The 14,375-nt window shown below is 35.9% G+C and overlaps 1 protein-coding gene across 5 annotated transcripts in view; it reads right to left on the bottom strand.

Annotated features, from left to right (window-relative positions):
* Usp34 (ubiquitin specific peptidase 34) overlaps positions 1 to 14,375 on the bottom strand; it is a 269,176-nt gene that overhangs the window by 128,393 nt on the left and 126,408 nt on the right. For all 5 annotated transcript variants that reach the window (XM_087216017.1, XM_087216020.1, XM_004867234.4 and 2 more), the window contains one exon: positions 2,285 to 2,367. In XM_087216017.1, coding sequence (XP_087072143.1) covers positions 2,285 to 2,367 — 83 coding nt within the window. The remainder of the gene's footprint in view (positions 1 to 2,284; positions 2,368 to 14,375) is intronic.

The raw sequence follows: 14,375 nt of genomic DNA, 5'->3' as shown, positions 1-14,375 counted from the left end.
AAAAAATTACACATTTTTTTTTCATTTTCCCTCTTGAGAAGAGGTAGCTATGTAGTCTAGGCTGGTCTCAAACTTGCAGTCCTCCTGGTCAGTCTCCTTAGTGCTGGGATACAACTCTTAAATGAATATGTATATACACACATATACATATACATGTATATACACACATATATACATATATATGCACACAGTTTATTTATATAATATATGTATGCAGTTTTTACTATCTCACTAACAATTCTTATGCCTCCCTGTTTAAAAAATTCTTAATCACAGTACACATATAGGTTGGTTCTAATTCTATGCACCAGAAACATCATTCCGGCCAAAAATTTAATGGAGACATCTTAGAGCATTTTAGAAAAAGTATTTAATAAGAAATTTCACATAACTTACGCTTTCAAAATGTAAATGTAACATATATAACCTAAAAGCATACAAGTTATAAAGTATTTCAGCAGAGTCAGCTGGTCTAAAATATTCTCGTTAAAAAACAAATGTATCATTTTATTATAGTAAAAATAATTTGGGTTAAGAATTTCTCAAAATCTGAGAACTAGTTCTACGATTTGAGAATTACAAATAATGTGAATAACATAAGGCCAGTTTCCATATATAAGAGATAAATGATATTAAGCATTATTTCAAAAAACTATAAGAGAGACTCTTATGACGACCAAAGCAAAACTGACTTCCTAAAACAACAATAGCAAAATCTGAGGCTACAATTAGTTTGGAACCAGATTAATGCGATGAAATCATACTATGACAAAAAAAAGGAATGAACTATTCAGGAGTAAAGAGAAGGTATTATAATCAGTATCAGAAAAGAATAAGGAACTATTATTGAGATAGTAAATACCACATACATGTTTTATATGGATATGAGTATGAGTAATAAGACAATTCAAAAGCCTAGAACAAAAATATCACAGGAGTTTTTAACATCTATTTAAGGAGTTATAAAGCATAGGGTAGTTCTCCAGAATCTAAAGGGACATGTATGCGAGAACCACCATTAACTCTAATTGGAAAAGATCAAAAACCCAAATACAGAAAAATATCTCAAAAAATATACACCTAGTAACAATATTAATCCAAAAAAGATTTATATCAGAAAAAAGTATTCTATTAATTTTTTTCAAAGAATTAGCTATCATACAGATTATATACTCTAAGAAGAATGTGTACCCTTAGGAACCAACATAAATAAAAAATCTTTAGTGCATAATTTAAATACATTAGATAATTAAAATGAGAGATAAATGAAAAGAGGTACCTTCAAAATAGTATCTCAGTTAATCACAGTGAACTACACAGTAAAGCATAACTGTGTTCATCTGGAAAGCCATTAAACATATAAGCACTAACAACCTGGCCTTTTCTTTTCTCTTGAAACAAGGTCCCTCCAAATCACTATGTTGCCCTGGCCTCAAATTTGCAATCTTCCTCCCAGGGTCCTAGAGTGCTGGGATTATAGAAGTGTGTCACCACGTCCCCCTCATTCTCTACTTTAAAAAGCAGAAAGATTAGCTGTTAATGAAACTAAGTTTAAAAATAAACCTGGACCTTCAACTATCTCTATCACTTATGAACCTAAGTAATTTTGAAAAGATTAGCCCTGACAATAAACAATGGCTATTTCCAACTCAACTGTCAGCAAGTTTCTAAAGCAAAAAGATGCAGTCACCCTAAAGTGATATTTTCTATTTCAAGTATTTTGTTCTTGAAATGTCCCTTATCCATTGAGAAACCGGCATTTTAAAAGACCAAAGCAAGAACAAAAACATGAGAGGCATATTCATCATCTAAGTATTAATATTAAGAAGATAGTGTCTGGAAACTTAGGAAACACAATGTGTGAAAAAGAAAATATTTTCAGTATTACAATACAATAAGCCTGCCAGAAAAAAATTTAATAGCAATGTACTCAATGATCTTGGGCCACAGATTTAAAAATTATTATAAAATATCTTATAAAAACAAAACCCTGGAAAAATTTTAATGAAAATATAAACATGAATTTCAACTGATTTAATAAAATGTGTAAATGTTGATATAATTTATAAATACATTGAGATTAATCAAAAAACAGAAATCTAAAGGTAGAAATAAATTTAATTAGATTATTCCAAGGATCAAAACAGATTATAACACATGTATTAAAAACCTTACTGAAGGCAAGGATTTAGCTCAGTGGCACCACACCTGCCTTGCAAGTGCAAGGTTCTGAGTTCGATACCCAGTACCACAACAACAACAACAACAACAACAAAAACCTTACTGAAATGATCAGGTGATCCCAGAGTTGAAAATACACAAGTCAGAAATTGAAGTCGAACTTGAACTTCAGCACTATGACTGTACCTGTAAAAAAAATAATAATAATTAAAATAGTTAACTTCGGTTACACAAAAAATGGTCATAAAGCCAACTGCTATGTTTAAAATATATATTTAATTATAATACTCTCCAAATTATAACAAGTTACTTTCAATTTAAGATGAGAAAGTACATAAGAACTCAACAGTAAAGCAAAAGAAATGTCATTTTAAAATCATATACAAATAAACAAAAATCAATCGCTTTTTAAAACTTACATTTCATAGTTATCCCTAAGTGGTAACACTATGTTCCTTAAACCAGAACATTAATACTGTATCCATAAATCCAGTTCACAAGGAATACAGCTGATATAAAATTGGCATTTTGAATGTTATTTTCTATTCTAAACAATTACAATTCATGTGGACAAAATTCAATGATTAATGTTAGAATTGATACAGAAGCTTAAGTAGATGAGTTTACATTAATTCTGGGGGAATAAAGTTGGTAGTCCTAACATTTTAAGAGACAGGTGTGTTAGTCTGTCCATGAGGAAGTATAGGAGATGAATATGAAGAGGTAGATAACAGCCGAATTGTGGCCAGCCTGACTGCCAGAAAGAATTTGGTACTGTTCTGGATAGAAAAAGAAGTCATTGTAGACTGTTGGGGGACATTTGGGGGTGAGAGTAATAATTAGGTTTTGCATTTTAAGATACCTTTATCAGCCCAGTGAATTGTGTACCAAATGGTGTTTCTATGCTATCAATATTCTAGTTCCAATAAGAACCTGAGCACCCAAGTCAATAAGACTGAACAAATCATGAGTCCTTATCTCTGTCACAGATCAAAAGGTAGACTGTGGACAAACTGCTCAAACTTCTTTGCCAAAGTAAGGCACCCCTGAATCACATCCTATCTTGCCAAGGGCCCAAAGGGCCTCTTAAATTCAATTTCCTGAGCTGAGTGGCGGCACACACTTGTAATCCTGGCATCTGGAAGGCAGAAGGATTTCAAGGTCAAGTTCTACCTGGGCAATTTAGTGAGACCTTGTCTTAAGATTAAAAATAAAAAGGGCTAGGGATGTACACATAGCTCAAAGAAAGAACACTCCTGATTCAATTCACAGAATGAGCAAAAAAACAAAAACAAAATTCCTGTAACCTTCCAGTGCAAAATTTCAAAAGCTTCCCAAAAGGAGCTCCCAAAATAACTTCTCAAAAGTTGTAGTAGGTTCATTGGTAAGGTTTTAACATCAAAGTTTTCTAAAGACAAAGTTCACTTAATATATCTTTGCTTCGCTTTAGTGTTTCTTAGTAATACTGAGGAAAGATAAACTTTGACTATTTAATTTTTAGTATTTTTGTGAAAATGAAAAGAAACGCAATACATGTGAGGAGGTGTTTTAAGAGGAGAAATGTAATAAGCAATCCATAGCCTAAAATCCTATACAGATAAAATTTAAGAAACTCTTAATAGTCTTTAACTAAAAAGAACAGAGTTGGTAGCAGAGACCTTGTAGTACAAGTTCAAATACAAGTACTATCACCCATTATTTTGGTTAATGCACTCTAGTCCCAGGCATAAATGACAAATGAAGTGCCGCCCTTTACAAAATGTCTTTATAGTGTAAGTACTTCTTCCCCTAAACTTTCGTCCTAGAGTAAAGGATTCAAAACTCTAGAAGTCATGGATGAATTCAGTCCCTTTGTCCTCTCTTGTACAGGCTTCCATACTCTAGCCCTTGGCTCTACACTTCAAAATATCCTGCCTGCTTCATTAGGGACCACTGGCAACTGGAAATACCCACCAGGAAAATATCTTGGACCTCTCAAAGTTGATACTAACACTGACAACTTCTCATGGGCTTATCTATGACTTCTGACATTACAGGAAATACAAGACAATAGTCTATAAAGGCATGAAACTTTAGGGATAATCTAATACTTTATTTTTACTTACATATTTGCACAGTACTGTGTATTGAACCCAGGGGCCGACACATAGCATGCTAAACAAGCTGTAAACCACTGAGGTACATCTCCCACACTTCTAATTTTGAGACAGGGTCTCACTAAGGTGCCCAGGCTGGTCTCAAATGTGCAATGCTCCTGTCTCAACCTCCTGAATAGCAAGGATTACAGGAGTGCACCACCACCCTGGGTCAAACTAATGCTTTAAAAATAGTCAAACAGATCATTCTCTTTATAGCCTCAATACTGAAACAATCAGGGGGCCAGGGATTTAGCTCAGTGGCTCTGGTGCCTGTCTCACAAGCGCAAGGTCCTGAGTTCGATCCCTAGTACAAAAAAAAACCAAAACTGAAACAATCAGGGTTTCCACTAGGGGTCAGTCAATTAAATAAATTACGTAATGTGCCCTTTTAAGAAATACAGCATTTATTTTCATGTCCAAAAATACTTTCGTATGTGAAAATCTCAGAAGTTTCCTACTATGATTACCACACAGGGTAGAGGAAATGATACCAATTCATGACATCAGTGTACTTTTGCTTTATAGCCTGAAGGAACATACAAAGTACACTCAAACAGTCCAGGCAACACTACTCTGTTTTAGGCTTTTTCCTTCTAAAATCCCAGGTAACAAAATAGATTAGATGGTTACAAGGATACTCAAGTGCGCTTTAGGAAAATAAAAAACTCATCTCTAAGGAGCATTAAACAGCAATGTTTCTGTGAGGTTCCACTTTTGGCCCCACTTAAGAAAGCAAGCATTTCCCTTTAGCCAATACCGTGAACAACCGCATCTCAGATCTTTGTTTATCTCTGGGCACTAAAATGTTGGTCTTCCTAGTCTTTTTGTTTTGAAACAGGGTCTTGCTATGAAGTTTAGGCTGGCCTCAAACTTGTGGCAATCCTCTTGACTCAGCCTCCAAGTGCTATGCACTTCATCTTTACAAGGATAACTCTTCTGTGTCTCCCATTCCCTGTTAAGTCTGTGGCCCCTGCTCTCCAAATCTACAGATTTGTGGTTGAGCTGAAGTTTTTTGGTAATTTAGTGTTTCTCTACTGACATAATGTAAATTCTGTCTCCTCAAAATGCTGAAGATGGCCGGGGATTTAGTTCAGTGGTTCCACTGCCTGCCTTGCAAGCACAAGGTCCTGAGTTCGATCCCTAGTACCAAAAACAAACAAACAAACAAACAAACACATACAATAGAAATTATGCTTGGGGAAGTGGAAGGGGTAGGGGAAAGGAAAGAAGGGAAAAGAAAAAATGTGAGAAAAGGAAAAAAATGGAAACAAAGTCTTTGCAAATAGGGAAGGGTGGAGGGGGTGAAGGGAGGGCAAGGGAAGGGGAAAAAAAAAAAGAAACAAGATACTCATGTAATGGTACAAGATCCCAATGATGAATGTAACTGTATTTTATACCTAAAATGTACCAATAAACTTAATGGGAAAAAAAAATGCTGAAGATTGAGAATCACATATATTTATATTTCTGTTCCTTGTTTATGTTGATTTTTATGGAGGCTGTTTGGAGATGCTCAGATTCAGGAGGCTGGTTACTACCTAAAAAACACCCCTTCAAGAAAAGCAATTAAGGAAAGACACAGACTTTGAAAGAAAGTTATAATTTTTATAGGGTTTTAAGAGAATGTATCCTAATTACTGAGAACTTTGTAAGTAAAGTGATGGAATGGAGGAAAAATTACAAAAATACTTTGATAGGTAGAGAATAAAGTGTCTTTAAAAATTGTTCAACAGTGTAACTGGAAATGTTAACTCAGTTTAGATCTTGGAGGGCCCAGAATAGTAAGTGAAAGATATTGATGTTTTATTTTTTTATGCAGGGTAGAATCTGAACAGGGTTAAAGTACAGAATTCATATTTGTTTCATACCATATCTAGTTTTAGTAAGGAAACTACAATTTATGGACAATTTATTATGTGCTGGGTACAATTCACTGTATCATTTCATTCCTATGAAAATGCCTAAGGTAAAAACTGAAATTTACTGGAAAAATAAATAATTGAAATAAGGTAAAATAATAGACTCATAACCTAAATCCAAGCCTCAAAGTTTCTCAAAGCCCACGTGCTTTCCTCCAACAGCATACTGCCTTAACTTGACAGGGGTAAAGAATGAACCAGCAAGTGGGCGACTGATACAAACATAATGTGTGGCCTTGGGCAAATGATATATATTTCATAACTTCACTGTTCTCATTTGGAAGATGAAAGTGTCAACCTCAAAGGAGTTGTGTATCTTTAAATAACTTCATACTGATTTTTTTTGGAAGAACTTATCTGCCAATTAATAATTACCAATGAATATTTAATCTTTGACTTGGATATAAGTCTACACCACAGATTTTTATCAACATCCATCACTGGAAATAAAGAGTACAGTAAAGTCCCTAATCTCTTATTTTGAGTTTTAGGGTGGCTGGGAGGATAGTGATATCTAAAAGGATGTACCAAAATCTGGGGCAAATGGGTGAATTCATTTCTGGAAGAATATAACTATGCACTAAAGTCTGTGCCTTTGGAATACTTCTAAATAGTCTGCCCAGTATTCACTTTTGTGATGATTTTCTACATGGAGATTTTTCTCCATAAATAGTATCCCTGTCTTATTCAACAATATGGTGGTACTGACAATGAACTGATATCCTTGACTTGCACGTAAGTCTCACCAATCAGCAGCATAAATCTAAATTGTACATGCATCTCCTACAGAAGTTTTAAACACAGCTGTAGCATTTCTAATTGATTTCTTCCAAATCTTATCCTAAATCACTTATTCCAGTGACTTCAGTATCCAGACAATGTTTTTATATTGTACAATATTCATCACTTATACCACCAGTTTTAAAATCTGCCACATATGTATAAAACATTCTACTGCTGGTATTCAATTATATAATAGAGGAAAAAATGTTTTAAATTAATCACATTAAATATATTATTGGAAGTACATACTTACAAATTTTTTTGGGGGGGTACCAGGGATCGAACTCCGGACCTTGAGCTTGCAAGGCAGGTGGTGGAATCACTGAGCTAAATCCCTAGCCCGATATCTACAAATTTTTAAACTTAATATGTTAAGATAATGATACTATCCTAATATACTAAGAAAATGATGTTGATTTTGAGAAAATGTTTACTTTTGATTCCTAAGAATGACTTTCAGTGGAAATAAGGACCAAAATGTATAATAGATACTGGAAAATGGCAGGAAAATGTTCATATGAAAAGGGGAACAAGAGAAGGGGAAAGGTAAGAAGGAACAAGAAAAAAATAAAAAAGAATAATGACTTTTGGGCCAGGGATTTAGCTCAGTGATTCCGCTGCCTGCCTCCCAAGCACAACAACCTGAGTTCAATCCCCAGTACCAAAAGAAAAGAAACAAAAGAATAATGACTTTCAATAAATCTCAATAGCAAAGGAGATTAAAAATGGCAGAGTAAAGATTGGCAACAAAATCAGCCTCTCCAGCATCTGGAAAATAACAACATGGTAAAGAAAAAAGATCTCTGGGAAGTGGGATAGAGCTGACAAGAAAGCTATAAACTACACAGAAGCAGGAGAAATGGAACACAATGCAGAGAAAAGAACAAAGCAGTTTGGAAAGCTAACCATGGCTCCAGGGGAGGGGGATCTGTCTCCATCAATAGAAGACAAGCCCAGACCTCTCCATAGCTCCAGGAAGAAAAAACAGACTGGGCTGGCAGTAGTATCACCAAGAAAAGCCTATGGTATCTGCAAATTATAAAACAACACAGGGTTTTTGTTACTCTAAAAGCAACTCCTTCCACATGACACAAAATTGGAGGAAAAACCCTGGGCAGCACCTGCCTTACTTGAGTGTTTAATCCGGGGCCATTTTAAGGAGTTAATTGTTTAACAATGAGTTACAGAACAACTAAACTTCAGGGTTTCTAGAGTCACCCTACTACTGCGACTGAATGGGAGCCAGCCAAAAAAGACAGTCGCAGATGGAGCGCAGGCTAGACAAGCAGGCCCCCACCCCACTTCCCCCTGGCCACAAGAAGTTTTAGCCCAAGATAAGAAGTACACAGGAGACCTGCCCTTTGAGCTGAGAAGCCAGGCTGGTCGTATGTGGCTTTCAAAGGAGGCTGAGCCTGACAGCGCAGACTTTGGTTTCTTTCCCTTTTTTTTTTTTTTTTTTTGTACCGGAGATCGAACTTGGGACCTTGCGCTTGCGAGGCAGGCGCGGGAAACACTGAGCTAAATCCCTGGTCCTGTTTATTTTCTTTTACTCCTTAACAGGAATCTTTGTTTTATTTTTGCCTCCTTCTCATCTTTCTTTTCTTTACAGTAAGTCCCTGACTTATATGAATGAGTTCCATTCCAGGAAAATTGTTCCTAAGTTGGATTCATTCATAAGCTGACAAACTGAGTCTTATACAGTATACCTGTGAAAGTTCACAATGCGATTGTTCATAAGTTGGGGACTTACTATATTCTTCAAATTTTACTTCTTTCATTTTCCCCTTACCCACCCCTCTATCTTTACAAGTTTTGCTATTAAGCTTTATTAATCATCAGATATTTAGTCAACCCTGTGCTATTACTGTCGAATTCTTTGCTATTGTTAAGGGTGGTATAGTTATTGCATTTAGTGGACATTTTATTGTATGTCAATATTTAGTTTCTCTGTTTCTATACCATTTTTCTCCAAAAATAAGACCTACCTGGAAAATAATCACCATGAACACTACAGATCAAAAATACCCATTCCAGGGTGGGGGATTTAGCTCAGTGGTTCTGCTGCCTGCCTCGTAAACCCAAAGTCCTGAGTCCAATCCCGGGTACAAAAAAAAAAAAACAGCAAACATTCCAATCAGCCTATCCTTGCCTAACCTGCCTTATATAGAGAGAGAATGGCCACTAAGCAAGATAACAGTTAAGGGAGGTAAGGAGAGTAAGGCTGGCATTTTAATCTCTAGCTTTTATTGGTTCTTATGGTACGTTAATATCAAGTTTATTGTGGTCCTAATATCGCTAATTTGTTGTGATTGCCAAGGTGGCATAGTTGTTGTCATTAACTGGTTTTTACTGTATGTCAATATCTGGTCTTTGTGTCATCAATAGTGTGTTTCATTTCCAGAGAATTGGTATGGTGGCACATGCCTGTAATCCCAGCATTCATGAGGCTGAGGCAGAAGGATGCTGCAAGTTGAAGGCCAGGCGGGGTGACATAGTGAGTTCAAGGCCAACCTAGACTACATAGTGAGACTTTGTCTCAAAAAACAAAACAAAACAAAAAAACACAAGGGAATTATAAATATAGAGGAACTAAACACTGGCACACCCAACTTTATAAAACAAACCCTACTGGACATAAAAAATCAAATAAACATCAACACAATGGGGAAACTCAATGTCCCACACTCAGACAAATCAATCAGACCAAAAAACAACAACAACAACAACAAAAAACCCTAACAAAGAAGAGTTGAATCATACCTTCAAACAATTACAAGATATATACAGACTGTTCCACCTAAGAACAGAATACACATTCTTCTTAACAACACAAGGAACTTTTTCCAAAATAGAGCACATACTAGCTCATAAGCCATGCTTAAATGCAAAAGAATGGAAATTATCCTATTCACATTATCAGATCATAATGCAGTAAAACTAGAAATCAATATCAAAAGAAATCAGATTATGCAGACACATAAAGATTAAATAGTACACTCTTGAATAATCAATGGATCATACAAGTAATTAAGGAAAAAATTAGTTCCTAGAATCAAATGATAATACTAGTACAACATACTAGAATCCATAGGGCATAATGAAAGTCCTGAGATGGAGGCTGATAGCTGTGCATGCCCACATCAGAAAAATAAGAGCCAGCCCCAATAAATAACCTAAGGTCCTAAAAAAACAAGAACAATCCAAATCCAAAGCTAGTACAAGCAAGGAAATTACAAAGATCAGAACAGAAATTAATGATGTTAACAATAAAAGAAAAATTACACTGAATCGGCCAGGGATTTAGCTCAGTGGCTCTGCCGCCTGTCTCACAGGTGCAAGGTCCCTTCGATCCCTGGTACCAAAAAACAATAAAAAAAAATTACACTGAATCAAAGAGCTGTTTCTTCTAAAGAATATAAACATAATGGATAAACCCTTAACCAATTGTACCAAAAAAGCAAAGACACATATCAAAGCAAATAGAAATGAAAAAGGTGAAATCACAACAGACAGTATTCAAATCCTAAAGATTATTACTATTTCAAAAACCTACACTCCAATAAATTGAAAGACTCTAGATGAAATGGACAGATTCTTACATACATATAAATTACCAAAACCGAACCAAAAAACATAAAAACCCCAAACAGACCCAAAAAAAGCACTAAAATTGAAGCAGTAATAAATACCCTGCTAACTATGAAAAGCTCAGTACTAGATGAATTCTACAAGAACTTCAAGATAAGATCTAATGCCAATACTCTTTTCTCTTTGGGGGGTGGGGGTGGATACTCTTCAAATGCTTTAAAACATTCCATCAACCTTAAGCACCAGTGATACATGCATGACTGTTCCAATGGATGTGACTGTCCCATCAGCTTGTAGCACTGCTGGTCCAAATGCATCTCAACACTTTTATTTGTCTTTTCACTAATAAAGTTAGTAAGTCTGCAAATGGACCAAATCAAGTCAGTTGCTTGAATTTCACTAGTTACTGCTCAAATAGTTTATCAATAATTCTCTAAATTTTAACATGAAAGTCATAAGTACTCCATTGCTGGTGTATATAATATACAAATGCTGTACCACAGATTAGCTGTATTACAACTTTTTAATACCATTTTAATGTTTTCCCTAAGGAACTGTAATATGGTGACATCTAGTCTGCCAAATCAGTGCCTCTCTTTGCATTATTGTAATCAAAGACCCCCTGAGAAGAGGTATAAGCCGCCTGATGGTACCACCGGTAAATAAAGCTGGCAGGACAGATCAAATTCAAGTAAGAGTTGGCCAGCAGTGACACATGAATTACGGCCATCATAAGCATGTTAATGAAACTGAAAGTGAAGGAGTACTGCCAAACTCATTCTTGGAAGCTAGCATTAATTTGATTCTAAAACCGGACAAGGACTCAACTGAAACAGAAAACTGCAGCCAGGGATTTAACTCAGTGGTTTCACCGCCTGCTGCACAAGCCCAAGGACCCGAGTTTGATCCCCAGTACAAAAAAACCCCCCAAAAACCCCAAAACAAAAAAACAAAAACAAAAAGAAAACTGCAGGCCAATCTCTTTACTGAACACAGACAAAAAATTATCAACAAGATACTGGCAAACAGAAGGCAATAAATCATTAAAAAGATAACACATCATGATCAAGTAGGGTTCATCCAGGGATGCAGGGTTTGTTCAACAACTGCCAATCTATAAATGTAATCTATCATCCAAACAGAAGCAAGGGGAAAAAAAATCCCAATATCATCTCAATAGATACAGAGAAAAGCTTTAACAAAATTCAACATCCATTCATGATAAAAATCCTGAAGAAAATGGGTATAGTAGGACCTTATATCTCAATCTTATAAAAGCCATGTTACAAATGCATTGCCAACATCATATTAAATAAGGAAAAACTGAAAGACTTTTCTCTGAAATCAAGAAGACAAATGTTTTAGTTACTTTTCTCGTTTTTGAGACAAAATATCCGACACCCAAAGTTAAAAGGAAGAATGGTTTATTTCAGCTCAGCTTGTAGAGGTTTCAGTCCAGTTGGCTGGCTCCAAGACAGGGTAGCATAGCAGAGAAGCATTGCAGAGGAGAAACAGTCCATGGTGTGGCAGACAGATGGCAGTGAAGCAGTAACAGAAGCAGCAGCAAAGCAAGCCTTCCTTTCCCTTTTATGCCATCCAAGTGGGCTACAAGCCTTTTGGGTGGTGCCATCCATCATTTCCATTATTCACACCCAAAACTATGCTAGTTCCAATCAATGGACTAATTTAGTGCCACACACCTTTAATCCCAGTATCATGCATCCTAGGTTCAGCCAGCACTGAAAAGCCTAAGCTATGAGTGCATGAGGCTTTGGGGTAACATCCAGATACAAATCATAACAACAAGGATGTCCACTATCATTACTCCTGTTCAATATATGACAATACTTGAAACTTCAGCAATCAGACGAGAAAGAAATAACATGGATACATATAGGAAAAGAATCTAATGAAGGACACAAAAGACCTCTTATTACTCTGAAAAGGAAGATCAAAAAGGACATCAGAAAATGGAAAGATACACCTTGTTCCTGGAGAAGCAGAACCAATATTGTCAAAATGGCCATATCACCAAAAATGATACTAGATTTAATGCAATGCCAATCAAAATACTAAAAGAACTCCTCACAGAACTAGAGAAAATAATCCTAAAATACATATGGAACCAGAAGGGACCCAGAATAGCAAAAGCAACTCTAGGCAACAAGAGTAAACTGGTTGTCATTATAATCCTAGATTTCAAGTTTATGTTAGAAAGCTACAGTGATAAAAACAGCATGGTACTAGCACAAAAACAGTTATGTGTATAAATGGAACACAATATAGGATGCAGAAATAATCCCAGACATATTCAGCCATGTAGTTTTTCTTTCTTTTTTTTTTTTTTTTGGTACCCGGGATCGAACTCGGGACCTTGCGCTTTCGAGGCAGGCAGCGGAACCACTGAGCTAAATCCCCGGGCCCTCAGCCATGTAGTTTTTGATAAGGGGGCCAAAGAACATGCTGGAAGAAAGACTGCCTCTTAAACTAATGGTACTGGGAAAATCAGCTATATACATGCAGAAGATTGAATCAAGACCCCTATCTCTCAATAAGCACTATACTAAAATAAAAATGGACTGAAGATCTAAATGTTAAAACAGAAACCATCTGCTGGAAGATAAAATAGGTAAAGCTCTTGAAGACAGAAATAGGCAAGGACTTTCTGGACAGAATCCCAACTGCATAGGAAGTAACACCAGGAATCAATAAATGGAATGACACCAAGTTTAAAAGCTTCTGCACAGCAAAGGAAATAAACAACAGAGTGAAGAGACAACCTACAGAACAGGAAAAAAATTTTTTGCAAGCTACTCCTCGGAAGAAGACTAACATCTAGAATATGTAAAGAACCCAAAAAATTAGGCACCCCCAAATTAAAAACACCTATAAAAGGGCTATTGAAATGAATATGTCTCAAAGTAAGTGCAAACAGCCTATAAATATATGAAAAAATTCAATATCTTTACCCTTAGACTCCATCTTACTCCAAAATCCAAAAGAACAGCTATCATTAAGAAATCAAATAATAACAAATACTGGCAAGGATGTGGAGAAAAAGGAACCCTTCCACACTGTCTGCGGAAATGTAAACGAGTAAAAAGCACTATGGAAATCAGTATGGAGACAACATATTACAATGACACAGGCATACCCATGTTTACAGCAGCACAACTCATATAAGAGCTCAATCTTGGAAGCAGCCTACATGGCCATCAACAGATGAATCAATAAAGAGAATACGTAGTATACACAATAGAGTACTATTCTATTGTAAAGAAGGATAAATTTGAGTCATCTGTAGGAAAATGGATGCACCTTGAGACCATAATGTTAAATGAAATAAATCAAACATACAAGCTTAAATACTGCATCATTTCTCTTACATAAGAAACCCAAACAATAAGTAAACTAAAGAGGAAAATAAAAGATTATAGGGGGCCAGGGATTTAGCTCAGTGGTTTCACCACCTGCTGCGCAAGCACAAGGACCCGAGTTTGATCCCCGGTACCAAAAAAAAAAAGATCATAGGAAACGAGCAGATAAATCTTTTGAAAATGACAAGGGGATAAGAGATGGAGGGAGGGCAGAGAAGGGAGGGGAATCTAAAAAATATTAAGATGTGTTATGCACACTACCAACACCCCACAATGAACATTATCACTATGTACTACAAACATGCTAATGAAAAACTTTTTAAAAATCTCAATAGTGAAGGTTAACCAAGCTACTTTCACTAAGAATCCTAAGGGAGCTAGGGATTTAG

This window comes from Heterocephalus glaber, unplaced genomic scaffold (assembly GCF_053883595.1).
Source record: "Heterocephalus glaber isolate CG9 unplaced genomic scaffold, H.glaber_assembly_v1.0 deba00001457, whole genome shotgun sequence".
In the NCBI taxonomy this organism is placed as follows: Eukaryota; Metazoa; Chordata; class Mammalia; order Rodentia; family Bathyergidae; genus Heterocephalus; species Heterocephalus glaber.
Note: the sequence above shows the minus strand (reverse complement) of the source record. Positions and strands in the feature narration are given on the sequence as shown.